We start from the raw sequence: 13,158 nt of genomic DNA, 5'->3' as shown, positions 1-13,158 counted from the left end.
TGCTCCAGATACTCAACTTGTCTAAAGGCCAGTTTTATTGCTTCTTTAAATCAGAATAACAGTTTAACTGTGCTAACTTAATGCAAAAGGGTTTTCAAATGATCAATTAGCCTTTTAAAATGATAAACTTGGATTAGCTAACACAACGTGCCATTGGAACACAGGAGTAATGGTTGCTCATAATGGGCCTCTGTACACCTATGTAGATATACCATTAATTAATTAATTAATTAATTATTGTTTACAGGAAACTCAATCAACAATTTTAGATGAAGGTGAGAAAATGGACTGTGGGTGAAAAATACTTCTCCCATGGGCAAAGAAACTCAAAAGGGATGATGATATTAGCAGTAATTTTGATCCGAATGTGCAAATTGTCAAAACAGATCCACAAGGTAGATGGATGATTTTAAATATGTTGTTATTGGACCATAAACAGATATGGCTCATTAACCTTTACGGACCAAATAATGATGATCCACGCTTCTTTGAAAATATATATATATAATAAAGTATCAACCCTGCAAGCAATACAATATTATCATGGTGGGAGATTATAATACGGTTTTAAATACCTCAATGGACCGTAAAGGAAATCACACTATCACCCTCATGCTCTTAAGGAAATCACAAATATCATGGATATATTGGAACTAGTGGATATATGGAGGCTTAAATATCCTGACCTAGTGAGATATACATGGCGGAGGCTTAATCAAGTTAGTCGTCTTGACTTCTTTCTTATGTCAGTCTGGTTGGCACCGAAAGTGAAAAAAAGTGTTGATAGGGGACAGAATGCGGTCGGACCATCAGATAATTGGCATATATATTACTCTAACGGAATTTCCACGTTGGCGAGGATATTGGAAATTTAATCAATCATATTGGATGATAACTTGTTTTTAATATATATATAACTGCTTTTTTCGGGCATAACATAGGTACAGCAAATCCGCTTATTGTACAAGACACTTAAATGTGCCTTTAGAGGTCATGCAATTCAGTACTCATCTCTAAAACAAAATAAATTTAGATCAAAAGAGTCCATATTAACAAAGGAAATTGAAGGACTAACAGTACAGTTAGACAGCAATAAAAACTGTACCATAGAGGCACAGAATAAGTTAGAGGAAAAACAAAAAGAAATGGAGGAACTTATTCAAGAGAGATCCAGTGTAATATATTATAAAAATAAAGCGAACTGGATGGAAAATGGGGAAATAAATGCACCAAATGATTAAACAATCTTCAACATAGAAATGCTACAAAAAAATAATTTTATGAAACTTGTTGCAAATGACAAAGTCACCTATGATTCACCAAATTATATTTGAAAGAGGAAGCAAAGTACGTTAAGGATATGTTTTCGTTTCAGTCTCCTCCATCTCCTCTAACCGGAGCTAATTGTATGGATGTTTGCCCTGATGATGAGCATAAGGGTACTTTCAAACCAGAAAAAACAGATAGGTAAAAAACTAAGTAATTCAATGATTTAACTGGGAGCAGAGCATTGGGGGAGGGTCTAGTGTTGTTGCGGTGCCTGTCAGAAGTCACAATGACATATCTGTCTAACCAACTGAAAACGTTGAACGGACTTTTACCGAATAATTTCTCCCCATCCCGCTGTGTTGGACATGCATTTCATTCATTTTGGTTTGTAGAGTTTAAGCAAGTGGCAGCCATTGGCCACTCACCACCAAAGCCTGGAGCATTCTTTCGTTGGGGTGCGAGGCGAAGCCGCAGGCGTACAGGAACCTTTCCTGCAGAACCAGGCCTTTGGGGTCGGCAAAGTTGAGGAACTGCAGCATGGCGTCCAGGGAGGCGGGCGTCTGGGACGATGTCACGGCGTCCACCACCTGAGGTCTGCAGACCCCGACAGAGTTGGAGAGAGGCAGTGAGTCAGAAGTCTAAAATGTCGCAATATTCCCTATATAGTTAACTATGTGGCTCTGGCCAAAAGACCCACGGGGCGAGAGACAGACAGCAAGGAAATGGGGTGACGAGTCACTACATCTCATAAGAAAGCATCACAGCCTGAGAGAGAGAAAAAAACACAAACATACATAAAAAAAGACGAGAAAACAAGAGATTGAGAAGAGAGAGCGATAGAAGAGAAGTGAAAATAGAGAGAAGGAGTGAAACAGGAAAGACAAAAAGAGAAAAAAAGAGGAGAGTGAGAGAAAGAGGCAGACAAAGAGAAAGGGAGAGAGAGAGAGAGAGGTGGGTAAGTGCTAGGCCTTACAGGGCAGTCTTGGTGGAGCTCTTCAGCACTTGGAGGATCTCGTCCTTGGAGGCTTTCCTTATGCTCTGGATGAGAGCCAGGAAGCGTCGGGGAGCGATAGCCTTTGACAAGCTATCTGGTTCAAACTGCTTCTTGACCTCTTGCCAGTGCTCAAACAGCTAGCGGGATGAGCAGAGAAGAGGAAAAGAAAGGGGGAAAAATGCTAATTTCTTAATTACATGTTTGGTCAGCAAGGACATGCATCGATAGTGTGGTATAGCGTTGGTAAATTCAGATTTCACAAGGGCTTTTTACACTATTGTAACACCCTGTACTGTGTTGGTTCTGATTATTTCATTCTAGCACCATTCCAGCAATCAACCAGGCCAGCATCGTACAGTTTTCCTCTGCCCTTTTTAATTATTCTATAGCAAAGAGTCATTTTTGAAGCATTTAGTTTGGGAGTCAATACCGTCAATGTAAAAGCTGAATTGAAGATTATATTGAAGGTTATATTGGAATCTTTCAGAGGAAAAAGTCAGTGTCCAAGGTTGAAAACAACGTGAAGCACTTTACTTTATTGCTTCTCACAACCACTCACCGATTGACAGCCCTTGCATTGGGATTTGACCTTCTCAGCTGTCACACCAACAGCATACAATTTCTCATCAAGTGATTTGACAACACTGGCGACATTCTTCCCCGCAGCCTCAAATGGCCCAGTCTCAATTGTTACCAGCGTCAAGTTTTGCCTGAGGACAACATAAATTAACAAATCCAAATCAATCAATCAGTTTCTGTTCCATGCAATTGATGCTCTCAGAAAGCCTACTCAAATCAGTAAGTGAAAAAAGAACATTACTTTTACAATGAAAGAACGCATGTGTTGGATTAATGTAGTAAACAAAAAGAAGAAATACAACTATTGCCTCAATGTTTACAGCAGAATTTCACCATTAAAATTCCATTTGACTCCCGTGTGTCATATTTTTCTTAAAGCCGCATTGTTGGTTAAGGGCTTGTAAGTAAGCATTCCTGTTGTATTTGGCGCATGTGACAAATAAAATGTGATTTGTGTCACACCTTACCTGGACACTATTTTAGCGGCGGTGGTGCGGCGTGCGTTGACTGCTAAGATGTGAGTCTCCTTGGCTGTGGCTGACTTAATGAAGCCATCCTCCAGGGTGAAAACAGTGACAGAGCTGGACTCCCCACTCACGCCCAGGACCTGAATGTAGGTGGTGAAGCCGGTCTCTGCGGTCTTGCAGGTCTCCAAAGCCTTGGTCCTTGTCACCTGGCCTTGGGCAGCCTTGTACTCTACCGTACACCTCCCTGACACATCATTCTGTTCCCAGAAAGATCAGTCAGGCAACCAAAAGTACTCACACAGAAAACCATAGAAAAACAGTTCAGCATTTGTTCAAATGATTTACATTGAGAATTCATTGCAAACTTACAACTGTGTTTATGGTAAAATGTTATTTTACAGTGCATTATTATTATTTTTTATTTTTTTGATGACATGACACCTGCTCATTCAAGGGTTTTTCTTATTTTTACATTTTAGAATAATAGTAAAGACATCAAAACTATGAAATAACACATGGAATCATGGAGTAACCAAAAGTTTTAAATCAAAATACATTTAAAATTTGAGATGCTTCAAATATCAAGGCAAAGGGTGGCTGACAGCTTTGCACACTCATGGTATTCTCTCAACCAGCTTCACCTGGAATGCTTTTCCAACAGGAGTTCAAACATATGCTGAGCACTTGTTGGCTGCTTTCCCTTCACTCTGCGGTTCAACTCATCCCAAACCATCTCAATTGGGTTGAGGTCAGGTGATTGTGGAGGCCAGGTCATCTGAAGCAGCACTCCATCACTCTCCTTCTTGGTTAAATAGCCCTTACACAGCCCGGAGGTGTGTTGGGTCATTGTCCTGCTTAAATACAAGTGATAGAGCAAACCAGATAGGATGGCGTATCGCTGCAGAATGCTGTGGCAGCCATGCTGGTTAAGTGTGCCTTGAATTCTAAATAAATCACAGACAGTGTCACCAGCAACGCACCTCTACACCATCACACTTCCTCCATGCTTCACGGTGGGAAATACAGATGCGGAGATCATCCGTTCGCCAGCAACGCGTCTCACAAAGTTTGGAACCCAAAATCTAAAATTTGGACTCATCAGATGAAAGGACACATTTCCACCTGGCTAATGTCAGGTGGGGTGATTACCTCATGAAGCTGCTTGAGAGAATGCCATGAGTGTTCAAAGCTGTCATCAAGGCAAAGGGTGGCTATTTGAAGAATCGAATTTGATTTGTTTAATACTTTTTTGGTTACTACATGATTATGTGTGTTATTTCATAGTTTTGATGTCTTCACTATTATTCTACAATGTATAAAATAGTAAAAATAAAGAAAAACCCTTGTTGAATGAGTAGGTGCTCTAAAACTTTTGACCAGTAGAGTGTATGTATGTATATATACACACACACACACACACACACACACACACACACACACACACACACACACACACACACACACACACACACACACACACACACACATACATACATACATACATACATACATACATACATACATACATACATACATACATACATATATATATATATAGAACCAATTTGGTGGTTACCAATTGAGTTAGTTAAGTGTATCAAAAGTACTCATTGTTACCACATCATCTCTTAGTAAGTGCCTGCTAAAATAGGACTGCAGATTAAATGTTTCCACAATTTCCTGTAACTGTATATGCATTGGGTCTCATTTACCTCTATGACCTTCCCAGATCTGGATTGCACCTGCAGCAAGCTAGCCACACCCCTTTTCAAGTTCTTAATGGAAGCAGGCTCCGCCTTATAGCAGTAAAAGCTGCTCACCTGAAACAGAGGCATGGAACAACAAACAAGTCAATATGATACGAAACAGTGCACTAGAGTCAAGTGACAGAACAGCAAAATTAGCAGTACTTCTCTCCGATTAATATTATCAAAGTGCCTCAGATAATGATGAGATGTCAACAAATGGAAAAGGGTCTGACTACGTAGGGTCTGACTGAAATGCATCTTGAGGGAGTTCCTTTTCTCTTGGCAAGGTATGTGTCAGACCCTGATCTGTTTCAGCTGTCAATGTGCTTGTCTCCATCCCCCTCCAGGTGTGTATTTATACCTTTGTTCTCTGTTGCCAATTCATTTTGTTTTTGAAACTTAGCAGCGTTTGTTCCCCTGTACCTGCTTTCTAGTCCGTCCCAGTTTTGACCATTCTGCCTGCCCTGACCCGAGTCTGCCTGCCGTTCTATACCTTGGGGCAGCAGCGTGGCCTAGTGGTTAGAGAGTTGGACTAGTAACCAAAAGGTTGCAAGATCAAATCCACCGAGCTGACAAGGTTGGCACAGGGGCCAATAAGAGTCATTCTCTTGGCAAGGAATGCCCATGGCAATCTGTCGTTCTGCCCCTGAACAAGGCAGTTCTTGAAAATAAGAATTTGTTCGTAACTGACTTGCCCCACGTCACTGGATTATTGACCCCTGCTTGCCCCCCTTGTACCCTCTCTGGATTACTGACCTGTTGTTTGCCTGCCCCTGTACTAGAAATAAATGTTTGTTTCTTCGACACGGTCTACATCTGGGTCTTACCTGAAACCTGACAGTATGGCCATGGCGTGGCACAGGGGCCAATAAGAGTCATTTTCTTGGCAAGGAATGCCCATGGCAACCCAATGCACATTCTGCAGTCAGACACTATCAAACAAATGTCTTATTCACCTTCACAGCGTATTCCACTCAACTCAGGGCATCACACTGTAAAATCACACTTTAAGGTTTAGATTAAACCACTAGATTTATTAGGTTTTAGTTATTATATTTGTTGAAGACAATCATTCTTCAACCTTATTTTGTCCATACTCAGCCATCATCAACTCAGAGAGATAGAAAGCTTAATTTGAAAAACCATGTCTAACATTGCAGAGACTACAGCATAAAAAGTAAAAAAATACAATACAGAGGTACAAAGGTTGCAGACAATAAATCACATTGTAGTAAAAACAAACAGTCACCCTGAGGTCACTATTATCACAAAAGTTTCAAAATCATGTCACTCATTATCTTAAAGGCATCAAGGCAATCAGTTACTGTTCGATTGAACGTTAGAATGGGCAACACAAGTGACCTAAACAACTTTGAGCATGGTATCCTGGGTTTTTCCACGCACAACTGTGTCTAGGGTTTACCGATAATGGTGCGACAAACAAAAACATCCAGTCAACGGCCGTCCTGTGGGCGAAAACAGCTGTTGACGAGAGAAGTCCAAGGAGAATGGCAAGAATCATGCAGGCTAACAGGCGTTCAATCTGCATCAACTGCGTGATGCCATCACGTCAGCATGGACCAACAACCCTGTGGAACATTCCTGTTGAACGCAAAGGGGCGTCCGACCCGGTAGTAGATGGGTGTACCTAATAAAACTGGCCAGTGAGTGTATGTAGTCACTTATTATAGTTCGTAATACTATGAGATACATTTAGTTTCAATATATACAGTCCCGTGCTAAATTCGCAATATTTTCATAACAGATTTAGCTGATCACAATGCATTCAACAGGACATTCACTGATCAACTGGTTCACCTATTCACCTCACCCTGTCTGTGTCATCCAGGAACGGCACCCCTTTGCCACGTCGATGCCCCCACACTTCTCCAGTGAGATCTGATAACCGGCCGGCCAGCAATCTGAAGGATTGACCCTTGCCCTGTACTCACCATCTGTCTGGTATTTCCCCTTCCAGCATCACCACACCAACACATTGCCAATTACGGTTCCATTAATAGTCCCCAGCAATACAGATGTCATCAATGATGCTCCAGAAATGGCTCCCATACTAGACTTAGTATTTATTTATTTTTTATCTTAACTGATTGTAGTAAAATTGATGGTTGATATAAATGTACAATTGCACAATACTTTTATGACTATTGACCTATGAAGATATAACAGCAATAGTACTCTACAATGATAGAAAAATAACTATTTGTAGTATATTTAGTATACTTCTGGTAACAATTAAACTTCCTACGACCTATGGCAGATAATCTCCACTACAGTATACCCAAAGCACATTCATGTTCCTAGTAACTGCCTTAAGTTAAAGCAATAATTTTGCATTATGCATCAATAAAAACATACAGTAACACTTTACTTAGCTGCAAGTATAATGCATTATGTTGCAGTAATTATTTGTAAGACCTGTTATGAGTTTAAATGGGCCCCTTAATGATGTCTTACAATAGACACAAACCAACATCCACAGCTCTTACCTTTCCGTTTTTCAGGTGCACCATGAACGGCCTTTCCAGTGCTGCCAGCTTATTCTCTCCGAGAAGGCTTTGCGTTGTGGCGCCCTGGAATATGTTCTTCTTGGCTGAGCGTTGGGCCACACTTTTTATCTTCACGTTTGAGATCTGCAGATGGGAATGGAGGAGATTGTTAGATGATTAGGACACTTCAAGCAGCTCAATATCAATATTCTCCATAGAATACAACCAGAGTGGAAGTTATAGACTTTGAATTATACTATTTGAACCTATTCAAAAACCGTCAGCGTTTGGTTTAGCCTGTCTGGAATTCCAGGCAGGCATGTTGGCACTTTTGAGATGACTGCTTGTGGGCCAGGCACACACAATTAAGCACAACTTAAGTAATTAACAGAATTCAAATACTATTTGAACCCAGGCCTTTTTAAATACAATTTTTTTTAAATTCTTAGACAGGCCCCATAGGGAGTTAAGTACTATTTTTACACAATCAGACCATGCTTATTTTCCTATTCTTTCCAATTACAGGAGGCATTAAGAACCTCTTTCCCAGGATCATATCAATACAGTGCCTTGCGAAAGTATTCGGCCCCCTTGAACTTTGCGACCTTTTGCCACATTTCAGGCTTCAAACATAAAGATATAAAACTGTATTTTTTTGTGAAGAATCAACAACAAGTGGGACACAATCATAAAGTGGAACGACATTTATTGGATATTTCAAACTTTTTAAACAAATCAAAAACTGAAAAATTGGGTGTGCAAAATTATTCAGCCCCCTTAAGTTAATACTTTGTAGCGTCACCTTTTGCTGCGATTACAGCTGTAAGTCGCTTGGGGTATGTCTCTATCAGTTTTGCACATCGAGAGACTGAAATGTTCTCCCATTCCTCCTTGCAAAACAGCTCGAGCTCAGTGAGGTTGGATGGAGAGCATTTGTGAACAGCAGTTTTCAGTTGTTTCCACAGATTCTCGATTGGATTCAGGTCTGGACTTTGACTTGGCCATTCTAACACCTGGATATGTTTATTTTTGAATCATTCCATTGTAGATTTTGCTTTATGTTTTGGATCATTGTCTTGTTGGAAGACAAATCTCCGTCCCAGTCTCAGGTCTTTTGCAGACTCCATCAGGTTTTCTTCCAGAATGGTCCTGTATTTGGCTCCATCCATCTTCCCATCAATTTTAACCATCTTCCCTGTCCCTGCTGAAGAAAAGCAGGCCCAAACCATGATGCTGCCACCACCATGTTTGACAGTGGGGATGGTGTGTTCAGCTGTGTTGCTTTTACGCCAAACATAACATTTTGCATTGTTGCCAAAAAGTTCAATTTTGGTTTCATCTGACCAGAGCACCTTCTTCCACATGTTTGGTGTGTCTCCCAGGTGGCTTGTGGCAAACTTTAAACAACACTTTTTATGGATATCTTTAAGAAATGGCTTTCTTCTTGCCACTCTTCCATAAAGGCCAGATTTGTGCAATATACGACTGATTGTTGTCCTATGGACAGAGTCTCCCACCTCAGCTGTAGATCTCTGCAGTTCATCCAGAGTGATCATGGGCCTCTTGGCTGCATCTCTGATCAGTCTTCTCCTTGTATGAGCTGAAAGTTTAGAGGGACGGCCAGGTCTTGGTAGATTTGCAGTGGTCTGATACTCCTTCCATTTCAATATTATTGCTTGCACAGTGCTCCTTGGGATGTTTAAAGCTTGGGAAATATTTTTGTATCCAAATCCGGCTTTAAACTTCTTCACAACAGTATCTCGGACCTGCCTGGTGTGTTCCTTGTTCTTCATGATGCTCTCTGCGCTTTTAACGGACCTCTGAGACTATCACAGTGCAGGTGCATTTATACGGAGACTTGATTACACACAGGTGGATTGTATTTATCATCATTAGTCATTTAGGTCAACATTGGATCATTCAGAGATCCTCACTGAACTTCTGGAGAGAGTTTGCTGCACTGAAAGTAAAGGGGCTGAATAATTTTGCACGCCCAATTTTTCAGTTTTTGATTTGTTAAAAAAGTTTGAAATATCCAATAAATGTTGTTCCACTTCATGATTGTGTCCCACTTGTTGTTGATTCTTCACAAAAAAATACAGTTTTATATCTTTATGTTTGAAGCCTGAAATGTGGTAAAAGGTCGCAAAGTTCAAGGGGGCCGAATACTTTCGCAAGGCACTGTATGTGGTTGAGTTTCCTTTCACATTGTAAAGACAGCATACACACGTACACATGGATTTTGTACTGTATACTGTGTAGTGGTGGAGCAGGGGCCTGAGGGCACACAATCTGAATGTATGGTAATGTTTTTAAAATGGTATAAACTGCCTTAATTTTGGAAGATCAGCAGCTATTGGGGATCCATAATAAATATAAATACACAATATTTTGCATGTATAAACTCCAACATGTATCCTCCCAAAACAAGAGGTGGGTTTTTAATTTTTTTTATTCAATATCCCAGGGAAACATGTAACCAGGTTTGACAAAAACTGTCTCTCAGTCTGTCCCTGAATGAATCCTAAATCAACCCCTAACCCCTACTCACTGCATTTGTGTAGATCTGAAAAGACTGGATAGGTCTAAGCGCTATGGCAAAAATTCCAACAAGGCTATCATATGGCGAGGTAGGGTTATTGCCATAAAACAGTTACACCTATCCAATCCTCTCAGACCTACACAAGAGCATAGGGGTCTAGGGGCTGGGGTTCTAGGAGCTGGGATTCAGGTACATCCAGCCAACACACATTTAAATTTCAATTAGAGTCAATTAGCAGACACTCTTATCCAGAGCGACTTACAGTTAGTGCATTCATCTTAAGATAGCTAGGTGGGACGACCACATATCACAGCCATAGTAAGTATATTTTTACTCAATAAAAGTAGCTATCGGCAAAGTCAGGGTGAGGAGGTGGTGCTGTGGGATTACTTACCACCAGTTGGATGAGCTGGTCGTCCTTGCTGCTGGGGTCTCTCCACACTAAGTTGACATCCACGTCACTGGAGATCCTATAGCCGACACTGCCATCCTTTGATCCCTTGGCCCTGTCCACCAGCACCTCGGTGGTGTAACTGAATTTGTACAACTGGGCATTGTTCAGCCTGGGTCCAGCAGCGCCAGCACCTGAAACAAGAGGGGGCATGCAGGAATCGCAGAGTGAGATCAAACGTTACAGTGATGAGTGACTTAGAGCAGATGTTCTCAAATCAGTTCTCTTGCTGAGCACCGCTAGGCCTTTTCAAACGGCATTCTCTTAGCCCAGGGCTATCTTTAACCCTGGGTTGAAATTAGCCCCGGGCCAGTTTAATGTCCTTTTACACAAGCATTTGTTAACCCTGGCTAATTGGAACCAACTGTCACTTTTCTGGAGTAAAATATTCCTGTGTCACTTTTCTGGAGTCAATTGGGTGACAACCAAGGGTGTTTGCACTGGGCTACGGGCAGTTTTAACATGGCTACTGAGACCCTGACAACTCACGGAGGACCCCAAATGGTTGGGATTCACTATATAAATGTGTTTCTCTATATAAATATCACGGTCTTTAATCAGAACAATGTCAACAAGCTGGTTAACACCAAATGGCCCTCACTGCTGAGTGAGATGTCTGTCAAAACATCTAAACGAAATAGTTGGTATATACCATTAAGCAGTGATTGAATTAAGGTATTTCCCTCAAATCATCTGCTTTACGGCAGTCAAATACTTCCCCTTTGTATGTCAATCATAACAAAAAGGCTTGAGTTCAGATTGGATTAATTTATTACTCTGTTAGATTTGTAATGTTTTGGCTAGGCAAAAATTAATTGTTTAACCATTACACACGTTACCTGGTCCCCTGGCTAATTGCTACTGGTTCGACAGAGAAAGATCAGGCAGGTGGATGAGACTGACACTTGTAAAACCATGTGTAGCTTTATGCAAAATACTTCCAAACATCTTATCCTCTGTAGCAGATGATTTAAAAACGAACAGTAATATTTATACATTCATACTGTCAGGCATCCTGGATTTAGAAGGTGAGCCCTTTATCGTGGTCCAATTGCAACTTGTAATAATGTGTCATTATTACGAGAACCCTTGTAAGCTAAACCTACTATGGTCTACGTTTCTGATGGGCACAATCAACACTGGAGACAGAACGTTGTGGGTGGACTATTAAAGTCCTTGATTGCTCTAATACAGTGTAGCATTACAAAATAATTGACATTAGGTCATGAGTCAAGACTGACGTGTCACTTTCGGGTTGCATCACCAATCACAAAGTGCTGAATCAAACATACAAAATCTGCCACAGACAGCTGTATTCAACCACTTTGTCAACTGCCTTAGCTTCTACTGACCAAGTTGAACAGGAAATCATTTCATTCATATCACCTATGATTCATAGAATTGACACCCAAAAAACAACTTTACCACCAGCTACAGTAATATCCACAATATCTACCCTGCAGGTTGCCTAAATGTTCAGGGGAGTAATTACTATTGGTAGTGTACTTTATTATTATTTTTAATTTAACTAGGCAAGTCAGTTCGGAACAAATTCTTATTTACAAGGATGGCCTACCCCAGGCCAACCCTAACGACGCTGGGCCAATTGTGCACTGCCCTATGGGACTCCCAATAACGGCCGGGTGTGATACAACCTGGAATCAAACCAGAGTGTATAGTGACGCCGCTATCACTGAGATGCAGTGCCTTAGACCGCTGTACCACTCGGGAGCCCACCTTACATCACCAGGAAACTATTTGACTGATGAATTTAGGAACAAACATGTGCTATGAAATTATGAATCTCCTGTGAAAGTGATTTGTTGGTTGTTGCAAGACCATTCAAAAGGTTGACAGAAGTTCCAAGGTCACGGACTGTAAGCATAGAGCCCAACTGCTAACATACTCTCTAAGCAAATCACACACCAACACAATATACAATAACATATTCATCACACATATCCGTACATGGAAAAAAACAAAAACAATAACTCACCTCTAGTAGAAGCAGAAAATGAAGATGTTATGCAGAGCAAAAGCACAAAGAGAGCTAACATTTTGAAATCTATTAGGAGCAAGAAGGTGGCCGCAGGTAAAAGTTGACTGGATCAGCGCTCACAGGCCAGAAAGAAAGGCTCCGCTACCCGAAACTATTCGAATTATGGTCATCGGCGTGGAGGGCAGAATCCAAACTCCACGCTCAAGTACTAAGTACGAGGTAAAGAGCAAATCATTAACTTGTAGAGCTGAGATTTGACAATCCCTTCGCAATGCCCACTGTTGGCGGGAGATGATACTTTGTACGCGATCAGTTCATTTATGTTACGACATACCTAATGGTCATGACGATCAATCGGATGAGAAGAGGACGATAGCTTTATCAACAGCGCATGCACAAGTGCGAATTGACATCGAGGTTTCGTCCTCAAGTAGTAGCCTATCATGATAAAAATCAGAGACAATTACATATAGGATAAAACAGTAACGTTAGTTTCACAGCTGTAGCGATACTGCCGAATTCTGCCCAACTTTCAGCAACAAGTTCAAAACAATAAAATACTCTTAACATTTTCAACGTACGACTAAAATGTTGAAAACAAT

The 13,158-nt window shown here is 40.9% G+C and overlaps 1 protein-coding gene across 1 annotated transcript in view; it reads right to left on the bottom strand.

Moving 5' to 3' along the window:
* LOC139374922 (microsomal triglyceride transfer protein-like) overlaps positions 1-12,908 on the bottom strand; it is a 41,383-nt gene extending 28,475 nt beyond the window's left edge. The window contains exons 1-8 of the mRNA XM_071116159.1: positions 12,554-12,908; positions 10,501-10,691; positions 7,565-7,708; positions 5,022-5,129; positions 3,310-3,566; positions 2,823-2,973; positions 2,243-2,400; positions 1,695-1,863 (exon numbers count right to left, since the gene is read on the bottom strand). Coding sequence (XP_070972260.1) covers positions 1,695-1,863; positions 2,243-2,400; positions 2,823-2,973; positions 3,310-3,566; positions 5,022-5,129; positions 7,565-7,708; positions 10,501-10,691; positions 12,554-12,614 — 1,239 coding nt within the window. The 5' untranslated portion in view covers positions 12,615-12,908. The remainder of the gene's footprint in view (positions 1-1,694; positions 1,864-2,242; positions 2,401-2,822; positions 2,974-3,309; positions 3,567-5,021; positions 5,130-7,564; positions 7,709-10,500; positions 10,692-12,553) is intronic.
* Between the last annotated feature and the right edge of the window lie 250 nt (positions 12,909-13,158).

The sequence above is a fragment of the Oncorhynchus clarkii genome, chromosome 19 (genome assembly GCF_045791955.1).
Source record: "Oncorhynchus clarkii lewisi isolate Uvic-CL-2024 chromosome 19, UVic_Ocla_1.0, whole genome shotgun sequence".
In the NCBI taxonomy this organism is placed as follows: domain Eukaryota; kingdom Metazoa; phylum Chordata; class Actinopteri; order Salmoniformes; family Salmonidae; genus Oncorhynchus; species Oncorhynchus clarkii.
Note: the sequence above shows the minus strand (reverse complement) of the source record. Positions and strands in the feature narration are given on the sequence as shown.